The sequence below is a fragment of the Myotis yumanensis genome, unplaced genomic scaffold (assembly GCF_028538775.1).
Source record: "Myotis yumanensis isolate MYYU_CA2020_CCGP unplaced genomic scaffold, mMyoYum1.0.hap1 SCAF_6, whole genome shotgun sequence".
Taxonomy (NCBI): Eukaryota; Metazoa; Chordata; class Mammalia; order Chiroptera; family Vespertilionidae; genus Myotis; species Myotis yumanensis.
In genome coordinates, this window is record NW_027223757.1 from 37534570 (window position 1) to 37555151 (window position 20582).

The window sequence follows — 20582 nt, forward strand, 5'->3', positions numbered from 1 at the left end:
AAGGAAGGTATAAATTCTTACCTTAAAAAAAAAGGAAAAATATCTCAAATCAACAACTTCACTCTTCAAAGAACTAGAGAAAGAAGAACATTCTAAACCCAAAGCAAACAGAAGGAAGGAAATAATAAACATTAGAGCAGAGATAGACAGACAACAGAAAAACAACAGAAAAAAAATTGTTTGAACAGATCAACAAAATTGACACACCCTTTAACTAGATTAAGACGAAGAAAAAAATGACTTCCAGTCAAGGTGGCAGATTGGTAAAACTGTGCTCACCTTCTCCCACAACCACATCAGAATTACAACTAAATTATAGAACAACCATCATTGAGAGCCACCTGAAGACTAACTGAACAGAATTCCTATAAATAAGGATATAAAGCAGCAGCCATATTGAGTAGGAGGGGCAGAGGAGTGGAATAGGCAGGTCCTGCACCCATAGTGTGGCAATTAAGATTCAATTAAGATTCAGGAGAGAGATCTCCGCTCCAGAGGTCCTGCCTGAGAATCAAAGGGCCCCAGTCCTATACCAGGCTTCCCAATCTGAGGCATCAGTACCAGGAAGAGGAATCCCCATAACATCTGGCTGTGGAAACTAGGGGAGATTGCATCAGAGAAGGATAGTGGGCTACACAGTTTTACCTACTTTGACATCTTGATTGGAAAAAGATAAAGCCCAGGAAGTGCACAGAGTCATCTCAAACAAGATGAATCCAAAGAAGTCTACACCAAAAAACTGTATGTGTATTTAAACTGCCAAAGGTTAAAGGCAAAAAGGCAATCTTAAAAGCAGCAAAAGAAAAGCAATTAGATACCTACCACAGAGCTCCCATAAGACTGTCAGCTGATTTCTCAACAGAAACTTTACAAACCAGAAGGAATTGGCACAAAATATTCAGTGATGAAAAGCAAGGGCTACTCTACCCAGCAAGGCTATCATTTAGAAATGAAGGAGACAGAAAAGGTTTCCCAGACAAGAAAAAACAAAGAATTCATCACCACTAAGCCAGTACTACAGAAATGTTGAAGGGACTTTACAAAGAAAAGATTTTAAAATATAGAAAAAAAAAAAAAGAAAAATTTCACTGACAAAGGCAAACAAAAGCGTGGATCAATCAACTAACTATAAAGCTACTACAAATGGTAAAAGGCAAAAATAACAAGATCATGTGTAATTATAAAAATAAATTAAGGAATACACACAAAAAAGAAGTAAAAAATAATGACCAAAACAAACATGGAGTAAAAATTGTACTGATTTTAGAATGTGTTCAAACTTAAGCGACCATCAATGAAAACAGATTGCTATTGGTATGTATGAAGCACATGAAAACCACAAACCAAAAATCTATAAGAAATACACAAAAAATAAAAGGAATCCAAGCACCACTATAGAAAGTCATCAACTTATAGGCGAATAGAGCAGGAGAATAAGAAAGGTACAGAGAAGAACTACAAAAAACAATCAGAAAACAATAAAATGGCAATAATTGCTTTAAATATAAATGGTTCAAATGTTTCTATCAAAAGACATAGGGGTGGCTAAATGGATAAAATGGCTCAAACATATGCTGCCTACAAGAGACCTACTTCAGATAGAAGGACACACAGACTGAAAGTAAAGAATGGAAAAAAGATATTGCAATGAAAATGGGAGGAGGGAAGGAGCTGAGGTAGCAATACTTTATCAGACAAAATAGACTTAAAAAAAAAAAAGACTAACAAAAGACAAAGAAGGGTATTTCATACTCATAAAGGGGTCAATCCAATAAGAGACTATAACTCTTGTAAACATCTATGGATTCAATGTAGGAATACTTAAATTCATGAAGCAAATACAGGGTAGGACAAAAGTAGGTTTAGACTTGTTCATATGGAAAATAATATAATAATAAATAATACAAAAATAAACTGTTTTGCATACTCATAATTGCAAACCAACATTTGCCCACCCTGTGCTGATGCACATAAAGGGAAAGATCGAGAGTACAACAGTAATAGTAAGGGAACTTTAACTCCCTATTGACATCAATGGATAAGTCAGACAGACAGAAAATCAACAAGGAAATAGTGACCTTAAGTGACACCTTAGACCAGATGGAGTTAATATTTTTAGAGGATTTCACCCACAAGCAGAATGTACATTCTTTTGAAGTGCACATGGAACATTTTTTCAGGATAGACTACATTTTAGACCAAACAAGTCTCAATAAATTTAAGAAAATTGTAATCATATCAAGCAACTTCTCTCATCACAATGATATGAAACTAGAAATAATTTCCCTGATTAGTGATGTTGAACATATTTTCATATGTCTATTGAGGATTTTTGCATCTATGTTCATGAAGGATATTGACCTATAATTTTCACAAATCAATTAATGTGATACAGCACATAAACAATATGAAGGATAAAAACCATATGATCATATCGATAGATGTAGAAAAAGCATTTGACAAAATCCAATATCCAGTTATGATAAGCACTCTCAGCAAATTGGGGGATAGAGTGAATATATCTCAACATAATAAAGGCCATACATGACAAATCCATAGCTAACATCATCAATGTTTCTATCCCTCTAAAGTCAATAAAAACATAAATAATAATCTTATCTAATAATAGAGAAACATGGTAATTAACCGTAACTTCGCTACCCTTCCCATTGGCTAATCAGCGAGATATGCAAATTAACTGCCAACCAAGATGGCGGCCGGCAGCCAGGCAGCTGAAGCGAACAGGAGGTTTCCTTGCTCCAGTGAAGGAGGAAGTCAAGGTTCCCCGCCTGCCGCTGCCGGCCTCTGAGCTGCACGCTAAGAAACAATGTTGCAATTATAGAAGCTAAACAAACCCCAGAAACCTGCATTCAGCCAGCCGGGCCTCAGAGCTGGAGTTGCAACAGTGTTTCAATTATAGAAGCTAAACAAACCAGATACCTGCTTTCAGCAGCCGAGGTCTCAGAGCTGGAGCCAAGCCTCAGAGCTAAGGCCGGCTCTCAGCTCCAGTGACAGCCATAGAAGGTAAATAAATCCCAGAATTAAATTTAAAAAAAAAGAAAAAAAGGAGAGGTTGGGAGCTTCAGTCACCCGCCAGCCTGAAAACAGCCCTCAGCCCCTCACCCAGACTGGCCAGGCACCCCAGTGGGGACCCCCACCCTGAAGGGGGTGTGACCAGCTGCAAACAGCTATCATCCCCTCATCCAGGCTGGCCAGGCACCCAAGCGGGACCCCCACCCTGATCCGGGACACCCTTCAGGGCAAACCAGCCGGCCCCCACCCATGCACCAGGCCTCTATCCTATATAATAAAAGGTAATATGCAAACTGACCCTAACAGCAGAAAGACTGGGAATGACTGGTCACTATGACACACACTGACCACCAGGGGGCAGACGCTCAATGCAGGATCTGCCCTCTGGTGGTCAGGTCGCTCTCACATGGGAGGAGCTCTGCTCAGCCACAAGCCAGGCTGATGGCTGCCAGTACAGCGGTGGTGGTGGGAGCCTCTCCTGCCTCCTCAGCAGTGCTAAGGATGTCCGACTGCAGTTTAGGCCTGCTCCCCACTGGCAAGTGGACATCCCCCGAGGGCTGCCGGGCTGCCAGAAGGATGTCTGATTGCCATCTTAGGCCCAATTCCCCGGGGAGCAGGCCTAAGCCAGCAAGTGGTCACCCCCGAGGGGTCCCAGACTGTGAGAGGGCACAGGCCAGGCTGAGGGACCCCCTAGCCCCGAGTGCACAAATTTTTGTGCACCGGGCCTCTAGTCTATAATATTAAAAGGGTAATATGCAAATTGACCCTAACAGCAGAACAACTGGGAATGACTGGTCACTATGACACACACTGACCACCAAGGGACAGATGCTCAATGCAGGAGCTGCCCCCTGGTGGTCAGTGCGCTCCCACAGGGGGAGCTCTGCTCAGCCATAAGCCAGGCTGTCGGCTGCCAGTACTGCGTTGGTGGTGGGAGCCTCTCCCGCCTCCTCAGCAGCACTAAGGATGTCTGAATGCAGCTCAGGCCTGGTCCCCGCTGGCAAATGGACATCCCCCGAGGGCTCCCAGGCTGCCAGATGGATGTCTGACTGCCAGTTTAGGCCCAATCCCCCAGGGAGCGGGCCTAAGCCAGCAGGTGGTCATCCCCTGAGGGGTCCCAGACTGCGAGAGGGCACAGGCCTGGCTGAGGGAACCCCCCTTCCCCCCGAGTGCACAAATTTTTGTGCACCGGGCCTCTAGTCTATATATAAAAGCCTAAGCAACCAGCCAATCAGCCGGTAGCTATGACGCACAATGACCACCAGGGGGCAGACGCTCAACACAAGAGCTGCTGAGTGATAGCAACTTTGCAGAGTGCCCTCTCCCACTCCAGGATCCCTCGGGGAATGTCAGACTGCTGGTTTCAGCCTGATCCCCACAGGCCAGGCCGAGGGACCCCACCTACTGGAGGGACCCCGCTCACTCCGCAGATGCCCTTCAAGCCCCGGCGCCACCCCAGGTGCGGCCGGCCAAGGAGGGATGGTGGGAGGTTGGCTCCAGGGCCAACCTCACCCAGTCTCACCCCACCAGCCACCTTCTAATTAATTTCCTTTCAATGTGCACGAATTTGTGCACCGCGCCTCTAGTAATAAAATAAATTAAAATGCACAGAATAACTGAATAGACATTTTTTTCCCAAAGAGGACAAATGGCCAATAGGCATATGAAAACATGTTCTACATCAATAATCAGGGAAATGCAAATTAAAACCACAATGAGATATCACCTCACAACTGTCAGAATGGCTATCAGCAATAAATCAACAAGTGTTGGCAAGGACGTGGAAAATAAAGAACCCTCATGCAACTGTTGGTGGGATTGTAAATTGGTGCAGCCACTATGGAAAACAGTATAGACTATCTTAAAAAAAATTAAAAATATACCTATCATTATGACTCAGCAATTCCACTTCTGGGCATTTATCTGAAGAAATCTAAAACACTAATTCAAAAAGATATATGCACCCCTATGTTCATTGCAGCATTATTTACAATAATCAAGATATATGGAAGCATCCTAAGTGCCCATGGATAAAGAAGATGTGGTACATATACAATGGGATATCACTCAGCCATAAAAAAGAATGAAATCTTAACATTTGCAAGAACATAAATAGACCTAGAGGGTATTATGGCAAGTGAAATAAGTTAGACAAAGACAAATACCATATGATTTCACTTATATGTGGAATCTAAAAATAACAAAATAAATGAACAAACAAAACAGAAACAAACTCATATCCTAGAGAATACAGAGAACAAATTGGTAGTTGTCAGCTGAGAGGGGTGTTGGGGAATGGGTGAAAAGCTAAAAGGGAAGCACAAATTGCCAGTTATTAAATAGTCACAGGAATGAAAAGTACATTATAGCGAATATAGTCATTAATCCTATGTAATAAAAGGCTGATATGCAAATTGTCCCCTCATCCAGGAGTTCGACTGGAGGTTTGACCAGAGGATGGGGCCGGCCTGCCAACCACCTGCGGCCCCTCCCCCTACCTGTCCTGGCCCGATTGGCCCAATCAGGGCAGGCCAGCCGAACCCCACCCATGCACAAATTTGTGCACTGGGCCTCTAGTTTTGTAATAACTATGTATGCTGTCAGATGGGTACTAGACTTACCAGGGTGATCACTTTGTAAGGTATATAAATATCTAATCACTGTGTTGTAAACCTGAAACTAATATTATATGTCAACTGTATTTGAAAAATACATTTTTAAAATAAATATTGTTTATAAAAATATAAAATAAAAAATCCCCCCAAATAAAAAGAAGACTAAAATAAGTAAAATCAGAAATGAAGAAGGGGACATTTAACCAATGTAACAAGAAAACAAAGGATTTATAAGAGAATCCTATAAATAATTGTATACCAACAAATTGGATAACAGAGACACTCAAGATTGAATCAGTAATTTAAAACCTGACAAAGCCCAGGCTGAGATGGTTTCACTGGAGAATTCTACCAAACATTTAAAGGACAATTAACACCAATCCTCCTCACACTCTTCCCAAAAAGCGAAGAGAGAACACCACTACAAGAAGTGAAAACTACAGACCAATGTTCCTGATGAATATTGATGCAAAAATCTAACAAAATACTAGCAAAGAAAATTCAATAGCACATTAAAAGGATTATGCGGGATATTCCTGGAGTGTAAAGATGTTTCAAAGTACAAAAATTGGTCAATGTAATACATCACATTAAAGAATGAAGGGGGAAAAAACATGATCATCTCAATTGATATGTAAAAAGCATTTGATACAATTAAACACCCTTTCATGATTAAACACACACTCAGCAAATCAGGAGTAGATGAAAGCTACTTCAATGTAATACAGGCTATACATGAAAAGCCCACAGCTAATAGCATACTTGATGAAAGACTGAAAGCTTTTCCTCTAAGAAACAAGACAAGGATGCCTACTTTCACCACTCCTATACAACATAGTACTGAAAGTCCCAGTCAGAGCAATTAGGCAAGAAAAAGAAAAGGCATCCAAAGTGGAAAGGAAAAGTAAAATTATCTCTGTTTACAGATGACATGATCTTATATGTAGAAAACCCTGTTAGAACTAATAAATCCAATCAAATTTAATAATATAAAAGCAACATGCAAATATAAGTTGCATTTCTATACACTAAAAATGAACAATCTGAAAAGGAAATAGAGAAAACAATTCCATTTACAATAGCATCAAAAATAATGAATACTTAGGAATAAAGTTAACCAAGGAGTTGAAAGAGTTGTACCTTGAAAACAATGAAACACTGCTATAAGAAATTAAAGACGACACAAATAAATGGAAAGACATCCTGTTGTTCATGGATTGAAAGACTTTATATTGTTAAGATGTCAATACCCTAAAACAATATATAGATTCAATGCAATCTCTAAAAAATGCCTTTTTTTTTTTTGCAGAAATAGAAAAATCCATCTTAAAATTCATATGAAGTCTCAAAGAACCCAAACAGTCAAAACAATTTTGAAAAAGAACAAGGTTGGAGATTGCACATGTCCTATTTCAAAACATATTACAAAGCTACAGTAATCAAAACAATGTGGTACCAGCATAAAGACCGACACATAGACCCATGGAATGGAACAGAAAGCCCAGAACAAACCCTCATTATATGATCACATAATCTTTGACATGAGTTCCAGGACCATTCACTGAGGAAAGGACAGCCTCCTCGACGAATGGTGCTGGGAAACTGGGCATTCACGTGCAAAAGAATGAAGTTAGACCTTTACCTTACACCATATACAAGATTTAATTAACATGGGTTAAAGACCTCCATATAAGAACTAAAACTATAAAATGTCTAGAAGAAAACATAAGGGGAAAAGCTTTAGAACATTGGATTTGGCAGTGATTTCTCAGATATAACACAACACCAAAGCAAAGGCAAAAGAAAAAAATTGACAAATGAAACTACATCAAACTTAAAAACTTCTGTGCATCAAAGGGCACAATCAACAAAGTGAAAAGGCAACATATGTAATGGGAGAAAATATTTGCAAATCATATATTTGGTAAGGGGTTAATATCCAGGATTTATAAAGAACACCTTCAACTCAACAACAACAAAACAAACCTGATTATAAAATGGGCAGGGGGTTTGCATAACATTTTTCCAAAGATGATATACAAATGGTCAACAAACATATGAAAAGATACTCAGCATCAGTAATTCATAGAGAAATGCAAGTCAAAACCACAATGATATTACTTTATACCCATTAGGATGGCTAAAAACAAAACAGAAAATAAGTGTTGGAAACATGGAACAGACCAACGAATCTCAGAGGGAAGGCAGGAGGGGGTTCAGGAAGATTAACCAAAGAACTTATATGCATATATGCATTACCTATGGACACAGAGAGTAGGCTGGTGAAGGCCTAGGGTGGGCTGAGAACTGGGTGGAGTGGGGGCAATGGGGGCAAAAAAGGACATCTGTAATTCTCTCAAAAATAAAGATTTAAAAAACAAACAAAAGAGTAGATGGCCCAAAGTGGTCTTCCCTAATTTTTCTGCTTACTTCTCTTAATATGAGAACCACAAAAATACTGGTGTCTAATTAGAAAGTTATTATTAGACTAGAGGCCCAGTGCATGACATTCGCACACCGGCGGGTGGGGCTGGGGGGGGGGGGGCTGTCCCTCAGTCCGGCCTGTGCCCTCTTGCAGTCTGGGAGCCCTCTGGGAATGTCCAACTGCCGTGGAGACAGGAGAGGCTCCCGCCACTGCTGCTGAGCTCACCAGCAGTGAGCCCGGCTTCTTGTTGAGCAGCGCTCCCCTGTGGGAGCACACTGACCACCAGGGGGAAGCTCCTGCATTGAGCGTCTGCCCCCTGGTGGTCAGTGCACGTCATGGCGACCGGTCATTCTGTTGTTCGGTCGATTTGCATATTAGCCTTTTATTATATAGGATGACATAAGAATTCATATAGATGCTTATGTAGTAATGTATTCCGAATAGTGTTGACCACCATTCTTTCTATGTAAAAAAATGGAATAGTCTTCATCATAAGGTTCATTTAACTACTGAATTTCAGAATTGTGAAATCTGGATTTTAAGACTAGAACTAAATTATTGACTAGAGAAGAGAAGAAAAAGTCATTTACTTATAAAAACCATGCGTATATATTTTTTTATCTTACATTTCTCATAGGAGAAAGTACATGTACATTCATTTTCCCATAATACCTAACAAGAAGAAATGCTTATTTCTTTTAAAATACTTCAACTACTCACTAACATCAGTACCTGAAAATTTTTCAATATTTGTTAATATTGAAAAAAAATGTTCATGTTTGTTACCACTTCTTAAGAATGAAGGCGACCTGACTTCCTGTTTCCGGTGTTAATTTGCATCATGTTAGAAAGAAGGAATAGGCAGGGGTTCCAGGAAGGTGTGATGAGACTGAATTCGGTTTAGAAGCTGTTGTGCCACAGGCTTGAATTCTGTTTCCCAATGGAGTTTGTGATAGTTTTTTAGATCTTGGTCAAAACTGCCATCCAGTGCTAGTTCTTCGTCTGTATCGGAAAAGTTAAAATTACAGCAATTATTTGAAAATATAATCCTATTGAATAAAGTTTAATTTTTGATGGCAACTCATCCTGGGTCATCCCTAATTCCAACATGACACAGCTAGGATTTGTGGGTTAAAGGGCTTGTTTTTTCTGATTTTGTTTAGACAGGCTTTTTCTTAGAGAAGTTCTTTACTCTCTGTTCTTTTTTTTTTTTAAATATATTTTATTGATTTTTTACAGAGAGGAAGGGAGAGAGATAGAGAGTTAGAAAGATCGATAAGAAGGAAACATCGATCAGCTGCCTCCTGCACACCTCCTACTGGGGGTGTGCCCGCAACCAAGGTACATGCCCTTGACCGGAATCGAACCTGGGACCCCTCAGTCCGCAGGCCAACGCTCCATCCACTGAGCCAAACTGGTTACTACTCTCTGTTCTTTACAAATATTTTACAATAAGTATATTTTAGTCTCTTAATAAAAAAGGACAATAATCTTCTCAAACAATTCTAAATTGCATTGAGCTTTTATTTCAACTAATCTCCTATGTGTATAAATAAGTCCCCATCCAAAAGTCAGGTCACAATTGCTCAGAACAAAGTATTAATAGGCCACTTCCTTACCTGTGCATTAAAAAAGTTAATTACTTCAGTGGTTGGCAGATATAAAAGGAGTCAGGAAATCTTTTGGGAAAGTAGCACAGTTGCATTTGACACTTAAAACTTTACTAAAAATAAATTTGCTGTCTTCAAAGCAGCCTGGACATACTTCCTTAAAGAGACAACCACCCGGCCCTATGTTCTGACCCATAACAGTGAAAAGTGGGAGAATTTGAGTATCCCAATGAGTATGAAAATTCCAAGTGAGTCCATGGATAATGCAGAAAAGCACTTGTAAAAAAAAAAAATAAAAAATTACAATTTTAATTAGCTTCTTAATCCAAAGACATCCTGAATTCGGTAAACATCTCAAGTATATCTATCCAAGTAGGGAGATAAATGGCCACTAAGGCTTGTGGCTGACCCGCCGCCGCGTTTTCGCTTGTTTATAAGGGGCTTCACAGCCCAGGCGAAGCACTGTAGGAAAATGCCCTGGCCTGCCGGTCAGAAGACGGGCTCTGCCACTTGCCAGGTCTGTGGCTGAGGTAGATTTCTTTTCTTTTTTTTTTTTTTTTTTATATATTTTATTGATCTTTTACAGAGAGGAAGGGAGAGAGATAGATAGTTAGAAACATCGATGGGAGAGAAACATCGATCAGCCGCCTCCTGCACATCTCCCACGGGGGAGGTGCCCGCAACCCAGGTACATGCCCTTGACCGGAATCGAACCTGGGACCCTCAGTCCGCAGGCCGACGCTCTATCCACTGAGCCAAACCGGTTTTGGCAATTTCTTAAATGGCAACCACTAAGTCCTAAAATGATAACAAATATGGCTACTTACATTAATTTGGAAACTTTCCTCATGGGGCTAATTAAAATCCCTTTATAGACTGCTTCATTACTGTGTACACAGATTGTCTGCACTGAATATTTCTGTACACTCTGTGTACTTTGGCACTATTGGTGTCCCACCCAGCATAAGGTAAGGGAGTCTGGATTCCAGCGTGTGCATTCCCCTCCTCTCTCCTCCTTACCTCTCTACCCAGTGGGCAGCTCTGAGAGAAGTGCTGGGCAGACACTTCGGCAAGGCGCCCCGGGAGCAGATCTGGATGCCCCCACCCACAAAGGAGCCAGGCCTTGGGAGGAGGGCCCTGATAGTGTGTGACGCCTTCACCGGCCCTCCCATCGGGCTCCTTCTGCATAAGAAGGGTCTGTGAGACTCCGTGGTTTCAGAGTTCTAGGTCTTTCTCCTGCTCACTCTCTTCCAGATGTTCTGAGCCCTAAACTTGCATTTAGAAATGAATTCTCTTGCCCTCGCCAGTTTGGCTCAGTGGATAGAACATCGGCCTGCAGACTAAAAGGTCCCCGGTTCAATTCTGGTCAAGGGCACATGCCGGGGTTGCGGGCTCGATCTCCAGTAGGGGCCGTGCAGGAGGCAGTCAGTCAACGACTCTCTCTCACTCTCTCATCATTGATGTTTCCATATCTCTCTCCCTCTCCCTTCCTCTCTGAAATCAATAAAACTATATTTTTTTAAAAAATGAATTCTCTTGTTTTATGCCCTTCTTTCCTAAGACGCTTAGGGCTGAGGGCTACCCATGCCCCTCACAGTTCCTTCCTCTGCCCAGGCCTTGTTTGGAGTTGGTGGTTTTAGCAAACCTCTATTTTGATGCTTTAGAAAAAATATCTAGCCCGGCTGGCATGGCTCAGTGATTGAGTGTCGACCTATGTACCAGGAGGTCACAGTTCAATTCCCGGTCAGGGCACACATGCCTGGGTTGCAGGCTCGGTCCCTAGTGTGGGGTGTGCAGGAGGCAACCGATGAATGATTCTCTCATCTTGGATGTTTCTCTTTCTCTTTCCTTCTCCCTTCCTCTCTAAAATCAATAAAAATATATTTTTAAAAATATCTAATATCAAGACTATGTTACTTTTCTTGGGGCTCAGCCTATTATTAGTTAATCTATACTTGGACCCTATTAACTCTAAACTTTGTTAGACAAGATAATAAAAGTGGCCAAATAGCTACCGGTAAGAGAAAAGCAAGCTGAAATTTCAAAGTAAACACAGCAAATGCAATACACTTTTTAAATGCCATATTACACTAGGTATAAAAATGTGTAACTCGTAGTACAAAGAGTGGCAGAGGCTAATGCAAGAAAAATTTAGATTTTATCATCTTTAAGCTTTTTTTTTACCATGACTTAAGAAATACATATTACGTTATAACTGTACACATATTTCTCTACAAGTAAACAAATGTCTTATAATCGAATACTTATCCTTATGCGTGTTATCTATCCTGATATTTTCTTCTTTGCTACTTCATTTGTTCAAGATGCTGGTCACAGTGTGAAGAGCACTGATTTAGAAAACCAATCCCCCCTCAGCGCTCTGTGTGCCCGGCACACTTCCAAATACGAGTGTTTCGGGCAGTGTATTAGAGAGGGTCAGTGGTCAGTGGTCACTGTAACAGTCTCCATAACTGATGCCTCACAGCATCATGAGGAGCTCTCAGCTTGCTGCTCAGCTCCTTAAAGGCCCCGGTATTGCCCTATGTTCTTATAAGGCCTGGTCCCCGCATGTTCGGGAGCATCCGCTGGCTCTTTGGCTGGACCATGAGACGCTGACTTGCATGCTGGGCCCCACTCCATCCCTTGCCGTGCAACCTAGCTGCTAAGTTCCATGTACCTCATAATGAACATAAAAGCCCAGCGCGTTTTACATGCACAGTGATAGCCTGCACACTCTGGTCACCGGTTGCCATCTCCGCTGAGAGAAGCTCCTGGTAGAGGAGTGTGCTAGGTCCCAGCACTTAAAACTTGAAGGTAAACACGCTGCTAATGAGTTTATAAGAAGTGATTGTAATACCTCAGGAGGTTTTAGACAACATTCTTTTTAAACACTTTCCAAAAAGACTGCCAACATCCTGGCATCCCAACCATGTTGTGGACCATTACTTTATCCTTTTTTCCCCCCAGTACACATCAAGAAAAAGTTGGGTAACATATTAATTTATGAATTGCCTTGCCATTATTTCTAAAAACAGTGCTCACACTTCAACAAGACTCTGTTATTTAACAGCTCATCCTGTTTTCAAAATGGCCTGTTCTTTAGCTATCTTTGTAAAAGAATTGAAATTCAAATACACTCTAGACTTCATATGCATTTCACTCGCTGCCACCCAACTAACAAGCCAGACACAGCTTCCACCCTGTCAGAAGTAAGGGGTCCGAGGTCCACACTGGGGAGAGAAAAGCCAGGCCCTCAGGGCATGATCCCGTGAGAAGTCCTGAGGCTGTGCTGGAGTCCGGCTGCCTGATGGGCTGTGTTTCCTTTTATGAGCCATGCCACAGCCCCTTCCACGGCAGGGTAAGGGGGTACCATGCCCTGGAACAGCAGAAAAGCACAGGGCCAGATGCTTATCTTCCGGTGGGAAGTCCTGGCTTTGCTACACTCTGACCCTAGGCAAGTCACTTAACCCTCTTAGACCTCTTTTCCTCTCCTGTCGCCGAGCTGATGACCTCAGAGAGATCGTCTGAGGTTAGAATGAACACGCTTTTGAAAGTATCCAGCACTATTAAAACAAAGGCACCACTCACGTGAGTCAATCCACAAGCATTTACCAAGAACCTACTGCGTATGAGGCAATATCCTTTCCCTAAACTGGCCCAGTTGGAGTGGGGAAATAAGATAAAAGACACAAAACAATAGCACAGAAGTCACACAGCTCAAGATTAACTGCTATATGAGTACAGATTTCCGACGATTAGACAGGGGGCTTGAAAAGCTCTCTAGAAGGGCCTGGCAAGGCAGGTCAGGCACGTGCACCTTAAAGGTGCTGGGACTGGGGAAGCACATGCGGAGGCCGACGAGGCTCTAAGGCAGTGGTTCTCAACCTTCTGGCCCTTTAAATACAGTTCCTCATGTTGTGACCCCACCATAAAATTATTTCCGTTGCTACTTCATAACTGTAATGTTGCTACTGTTATGAACCGTAATGTAAATATCTGATATGCAGGATGGTCTTAGGCGATCCCTGTGAAAGGGTCATTCGACCGCCAGAGGGGTCTCGACCCACAGGTTGAGAACTGCTGCTCTAAGGGGAGGCTGAGGGTGGGGCGTGGTAGGCCCACTGCCCCTGCTGAAAAGCCCGCCATGCCCACGCCCCCTTCTAAGCGTCCTTGTGCCCCATGGCCCCTCATCCCTGTTAGTTATGGCTGACTGCCCCAGACCTAGGTGCCAAAGGAAGCCATAGAGAGCCTGTGGCAGAGGCAGCCGCTGCCTAAGGCACGCAGCCCTACAGCCTAGAGAGCGACTCTCGCACCCAATCACACCTTCTCCCCAGATGGGAGACAGAGGATGCTCCCACAGCAGGGGAACCGCAGTCGTGCTCGCTGAGAACAGTAAGGTAGTTGAAGCCCTGAATCAGCAGGAGCCGAGAGGGCAGGGGGAGAAAGGGCCTTTCCCGCTGCAGCAGAGACAGAGCAAGCCAGGCCTCCTGCAGGGCAGGGCGATGGTGCCTGCCACAGAGGGGCCTGGGGACTCTGGATGCTCCTAGGGCACCTCCCAGGGGCCCTCTGGCAGGCTTTGGCACCCTGCTGGCTTCCTGGCTTCCTCCTCGGTGCCCCCTTCCCTTTAACTCATTAACCAGGGCACAGGTTCTTCTCAACCCGGCCGCAGCATAGCAGACTCACCTGTGAACCTTGTTACAAACAGGTTATGGACCTCACCCCAGAGCTCCCGAATCAGAGTTCCTGGGGATGGGGCCAGGATAAGTGTGTTTTTCTTAAATTCCTCAGCGGATCCCACTGTTCTGCCACAATGAATGAAGAACTGAGTGAAGGCAAGTTGCTCCGGGCCACAGTGCGAAAGCATAGGGTCCACAGAGCAGACGGCAAACCTCAGGGATTTAAATCACTCTCGTCTGTCCTTACTCTCAGACGCACATTATATTTATCTGGAAGGTAGCACACCTTCTAGTGCTAAGTTCCTGTTTAACCCCGCGTCGTTACAACACTCAGGATTTACAAAGCGCCTTCATGACCACGTTTCGAGGCCTTGCTCCCTGTCAGGCTCTGTATCAGGCTCTTTCTACAGGTCGGCTCGTCTCTCATCCGGCAGCTCTGCAAAGTGGACACCAATCGTCCCTGTCTTAGCGACCAGGCCCTCTCAGGTGAGGGAGGCTAAAACCTCTCTTGTAAGTGCCAACATGGGGACTTAAACTCAGAACCTGCTGGATCTCTCCCCTGGGCTCTCAGATATGTGTTTGGTCCTCGTGACTCCCTGCAGCCGGGCAGCAATGAGCAGGGCCCCGTTTCAAAGGTGAAAAGAGGTTCTGAGAGATTCTCTCATCAAACGACGCCACCAGAACCCCAGCTCATGAGCAAACGGCGCCTTTCCACAGCCCTTGCCGGTGCAAAACTGGCTGGGCGAGGGCAGGCCCTACTCTGTTGGGGGGGGGGGGGGGGGGGGGGGCGGGGAGCGTTATTGAAAACACTCATTAAAAAAAAAAAAGAAGAAAGAAAATACTCATCTACTGCCCCCAGTCCCTGTGGTTAGGCCTAGCCCAGCATGAGAACAACTCTTCTAAAAATGGGCATTTTAAAAACGGAAGAAGCTGTCCTCTTTCCCCTGGTGTGTATCAGTGATTTCCCACCTTCAGGGTACGGGCCCGCTGTGAGGTCAAGTAGTTTCAGACGCCCTGAGCAAACGCGGACAGTGAAGCGCAGGGTGCTCAGCTGACCAGTAACACAGCTGCTCACTGCCGAGTATAGTGTCCCTTAGCAGCATGACTCAATTCAGACTAGCTTTTAGCCACATTTTCTCAATTACAACGATGTGCATATACCTTTAAACAATAGCAGCTTGTATTTATGCAATCTATAGGAAAAGCAGAGAGAGAGAGGAGACAAGCCACAGAAGAAAGCACGACAGTGTCCAATGAATTAAGTTTTTGTGCCCCCAATTGCAAATAACATTCAGCCCCTCCCAGATATTTCTAAATTATAATCATCTTTAACAGGCTGCTGTTGCTTGTAGAAATATAACCACCCAAATGCATACCAATCTTTAACCATACAGGGCACAGGAAAAAAATTAATCTTCCTTTGAGAACACTTACAGACTCACAGCGCGGAGGCTTACCTAAGAACGATGACAGCAGGACTAGGAGCGTGTCCGTGTCTTCATCTCCAAAACACGACGAGGCGTTCGCGGTGTTTTCACTGAAGTTCCACAGCGTTTTGCAAACTAAGCAGGCCAGCTGCCAGTCAGTCGGACCAAAGTCTCTCAAACAATCCACTAACCTGGGTTAACGGAAGTCAAATTGCGAAGTTATTAGGCCAGGCTCTCTTTAACTTGCACATTTTTAGCACAATGATGGTTATCCTTCTGCAATATTTAATATGTAATGTGTATAATCCAGTGATTCTTTACAATATTTTCATATCTACAAAAGTCACCGTAATCTACTTCTGAATTAGTGTTAAGGGTCCAATGGGACCTAAGTCCCCTCTTTGGCCCTAACTCAGCTCTTCCAAACGGCTGAAATCCTGCTGCCCCGGAGGAATGGCCAGAGGGGCCTAAACTCCCCGGAGAGCTGTGCCCTCTGAATCCTGAGAGAGTCGGGACTCCGTGCCTCCACACTTACTTTTTAATGCCGCCTCCTTCCTTTAGGATGGCGTGCTTGTCCTTATCCACGGTGAGGTTCAGGAGAACGCCGCAGGCAGAGAAGCACATGTCCTGATGCGTGGTGTCCAGCAGCGCGATCATGAACTTGTGTACTGGGAGGGCAGAGAACACACGCGGGCCGGTAAAGCGCGGGGTGCTCAGCTGTGGCTCATTCCCCCTTATTGAAGGGGAAAGGGCAAAGGGGGAATGGGCGTGGCTTGCAAAACTGCAAACGCTGCCAGGGGATTTAACCCTTTCTTCCTAAGGCACCGCCCATTGCCCAGCAGTGACCTGCTCCCACCCCAGCTCCTCTGTCCCCAGGCACAGCTGCGTCTGACCCCGAGAGCGCTCCCTCTCAGGGCTGCGGCTGTGGTGGAGTCCCTGCCCGTGGAAAGGAGGGAGCCATGGACTCCAGCCACGCAGGTGACGCTCATCTTTAACATCTCACGGGCCTTTTTTTAAAAAATATATTTTTATTGATTTCAGAGAGGAAGGGAGAGGGAGAGAGCGATAGAAACATCAATGATGAGAGAGAATCATTGATTGAATGCCTCCTGCACGCCCCATACTGGGGATTGAGCCCACAACCCAGGCATGTGCCCTGATTGGGAATCGAACCCTGAACTCCTGGTTCATAGGTAGAGCTCACCCTTGAGCCATGCCGGCAGGGCTCACGGGCCTTTGGAATCTCCAGCAGCATTTTTTTCTAAATACACGGCCCTGGAGAGGGCTCCTGATGATATTTTCCCCCAAGTCCTCCAGGGCCACAGAAGTCTTCATCAGAACCCTGGAAACCGGTGTGGCCAGGCAGGGCTGCCTGGGCTGGGGACATCGCAAGTGAGGACCTCTCCCCGCCTCTGGGAAGCGGTTTCCCTGACTCCTGGGAATGGGACTCTTTGTCTTGTTTTCCGGTCCCCAGCAGGGCCTGGGGCAGGGCTGGGGAGAAGGGATAGGTGTGTTCTCTGCCTCCTCCCGTTTTCCTGCTCACCTGGGAGGTGGCCACCCTGTTCCGACCTGGGCCCCACGGATGGGCCCAGGGGTGAGCTTGGCAAAGGCTGCCTCACACACGTGTGTTCCTAAGAGTCTAAAGACCGTACACCAGGATGGAGGAGTTACCTCTGCGGAAGTGAGATGGTGCGAGACAGCCTGTGCTATTTCTGTCTCTATTATCTAAATTTTCTGCCATAAACATGGGTAATTGGGTATTTGTGGAAGAGAAAGGGGTGCTGTGATAAATCATAAATCCTTAATTGGGAAGGCCGTGGAGGGCAGTCACACCCCAGGCCTATACCTTCTTTCCTTAAAGGTTTTAAGCCAGGCCCTGTCCACTGGTCTGCTGCATCTAGGGCCACACACCTTTGAGATGCCAGAAGTAACACCCCTCAGAGGGTTAACACCCTTAAGAAAGCATATCATCTTGTGGCCCAGTTCCCGCCTGGCTTTCTCCCACCCTCACCTAATTCTCCTTACACCCCTTCCTTACTTTCAAATGCACAAGAGAACCCACAAACTTGTTATTCTCAGGAGCATTTGAGATTTTGCTCCCCAGTGCATGGTGTCAGTTTGGCTCAAATCAGCTCATAAAAATTCTCTACAGGTTTGGACATTTCTTACATCAACGTATTTTTAGTTATTAATCATACATGAGCTACTTGAAACATACAAAGGATGCCTAGTATAAACTCGTGTGTAACTGCCACCCAATGTAAGAAAGGTCTGAATTTGCAAAGGAAGATGGAGATCAAATGCATTCAAAAGAGAAAGGACCACTGTACATATGAAACTTTCTTTTTCAAGGAAGAAAACATTACAAATCCAATTTTATACCTGGACATTCCTTCCCCTCCAAAGATAACTTCTACCTGAAATGTGGAGTTTATCCGTTCCAAATACTATTGATACCTTACACCATTATTACATGAGCATATGACATAAACAATATCCAAGATTGTTTTGCATATTTTAAAACTTGCCTTAATGGCATTATTCTGTATATATCCCCCTATCACTAACATTTTTGCTCCTAGCGTATGTGTTTGAGGTTGATCCATGTTGGTCCATTTATTTGTTGCTGTAGGACATTTTATGGCACGAATAAACCACAATGTGCTTATCCTCTTGCCTGTTGATGGACACTTAAGTTGTTTCCATCTTTTGCTATGACAAGCAGTACTGTAATGGGCATTCTAGTACTTAAAGGAGACTGTCTCTTGAGTAACTATTCCCAAGGACAGAAATGAGCAAATGAGTATAGATGACTTCCTCTCTCTCTCTCTCTCTCTTCTTTCTCAGATATCAGAAGACCTCTCACGAGGGAGAGGGATCACAGAGAACATGCCTAGTCCCTCTTGGCATCCTGATCTGACAGCCGAATTACTGCATGCGGAACAGAATGTAAGGCACTCCTCCCAAAGCGGAAACAAGCGTCACATTGTCGTGGCCCAAGCTCTGAGACGGCGCCGCTGTTTTCTGGCAAGAAGTGCATGTTTATGGACACAAGTGTCAGTAACTCACCGTTCCTCCGCACGATGAAATCGCAGACGTCATGGTCTTGGGAGAGATTTCCAAACACACGCACAGCTTCCAGGACTCCGTCCATGTTCTTACTCACGAGAAGTTTTACAAGCACTGTGTTTGGTGACCAAAGAGTAAAATCAGTGAATTTAAGTTTTGATTTAAAGGCGATTGGAAACTAATTATCAACAGCACAATAATCATAGTAAATACTGATACTGATAATTCAAAAATTAAAAATGATAATAAAATGCAAACTGCAGGGGCCTTCAGCAAGAATTAAGACGCTAACTTTTCTGCACAGTCTAATTTCCCAGAATCAAATCAGGCTCTTAGATATTTGTGCCAGGAAATGAGAAGATATGAATGGTTCTAGTACTGTGTTTAGTTAATAAAATCAAAACCTTCGATGAACATGCCTCTACCCAAACCCAACTCTGAACCTTACATTCAGCAACATGTAGCTTTTGCTCTTGAATCACAGAGTTCTTCACTTGGTAGTAAGATAAGTTGTTGATTGTTGCTGTAGTATTGATCACCAGCTCCTCACAGTCATCAATTGACTTGTATTCTGAAACAAAGTAAGGGTGTCACAGACGCATCGCAGGGGCAGTAACAGTGCCGTCCTCTCGGCAGCCACAACCCCAGCGGCAGCAGGGACGCGCCCTTGTGCTGGGCAAGGTCTGTGCAGGGCAAGGTCTGTGCAGGGCAAGGTCTGTGCAAGGTCTGTGCTGTTTGGTGCCTTATTTCCATGGCCCTTCCTGCAGGGAAATGCGCCACATGCAGGGGCCTCCTCCTGCCCAGGGTTTAGAACACTAAGTTCCATCCCTCCAACCGAGGGGTCTGGGAAAGTCCAGGCCCTGTGTCTGCAGTAAAGCAAGGGTGCCGACGCCCCAGTGAGCGCAGCCATCTCTAAGCCCCCTGGTTCACCGTGACCCGAAACACACAGACGCTGGCCACTTCTCACCTGCTCTGCTACAATCTAGCCCGTCTCTCACCCCTAATTGGCTTCTCTTCATCCACCTTTGCCTCCCTGAGTCTATCCTCAGAAGGGTTATCCTTTAAAAGTCAGTCAGATAACGTCATTGCTCTCACTTGGCCCCCAGACCCTCTCTGGGCTGCCCCAGTCCTGACCTCTCTGGCCTCATCTGCTGCTCCAGCACCCAGCGCCCCCAGGCCGACAGCTCTGGTCTGTGTGCTCTTTCTGAACATGGCAGATGAGCCTTCCTGAGAATGTTGGCATGGCTTTTCCCTCTGTCTGGAATATATTCTTTTCCCGGTTACCCACTTAGCTCACTCCTCACATGCTTTGGGTTGTTATTCAGATGTCACCTTATTAGACAGTTTCCTTAATCACCCTATATAAAATGGCACCCATCATTCTCTCTGCTCCTGACCCAACTTCAATGTTTTCCATAGAACACGTGACCACTTGACTTGTATGTTTAACGTATGTCTTCTAGCCCTAAAACTTAAGTTCCACGAGGACTAGTAATTCATCTGTTTTATTCATTGCCACATTCCCAGCATCTTAAGCAGCGTTTGCCATATAGGGAGTGCTCAATAACTAGTTAATGAATGCAAGAATAGGTGAATGAATCAATGACTAAATGAATGAATGAGTGAGTGAATGAACCTTTTAGCTTAGCACACAGACCCTCAGTAATTCTGCCCCTGCCTTCCACTCAGCCTCCAGACTTATCTGGCCACAGTGCAGAGAAGGGCAG

General features: G+C 44.3%; 2 protein-coding genes across 5 annotated transcripts in view; one reads left to right on the forward strand and one right to left on the reverse strand.

Annotated features, from left to right (window-relative positions):
- Positions 1-19199, forward strand: part of SESN1 (sestrin 1) — a 125781-nt gene extending 106582 nt beyond the window's left edge. For 2 of the 3 annotated variants that reach the window (XM_070417963.1, XM_070417966.1), the window contains exon 10: positions 18634-19199. In XM_070417963.1, the coding sequence (XP_070274064.1) occupies positions 18634-18873 (240 nt within the window). In that variant the 3' untranslated portion in view covers positions 18874-19199. The remainder of the gene's footprint in view (positions 1-18633) is intronic. The other variant, XM_070417967.1, reaches the window with a different exon arrangement.
- Positions 1-20582, reverse strand: part of ARMC2 (armadillo repeat containing 2) — a 142318-nt gene that overhangs the window by 41358 nt on the left and 80378 nt on the right. The window contains exons 14-18 of one of the 2 annotated variants that reach the window (XM_070417961.1): positions 19304-19426; positions 18856-18969; positions 16322-16454; positions 15817-15977; positions 8679-9075 (exon numbers count right to left, since the gene is read on the reverse strand). In XM_070417961.1, coding sequence (XP_070274062.1) covers positions 8918-9075; positions 15817-15977; positions 16322-16454; positions 18856-18969; positions 19304-19426 — 689 coding nt within the window. In that variant the 3' untranslated portion in view covers positions 8679-8917. Of the gene's footprint in view, positions 1-8678; positions 9076-15816; positions 15978-16321; positions 16455-18855; positions 18970-19303; positions 19427-20582 lie in introns of those variants that run through there. The other variant, XM_070417962.1, reaches the window with a different exon arrangement.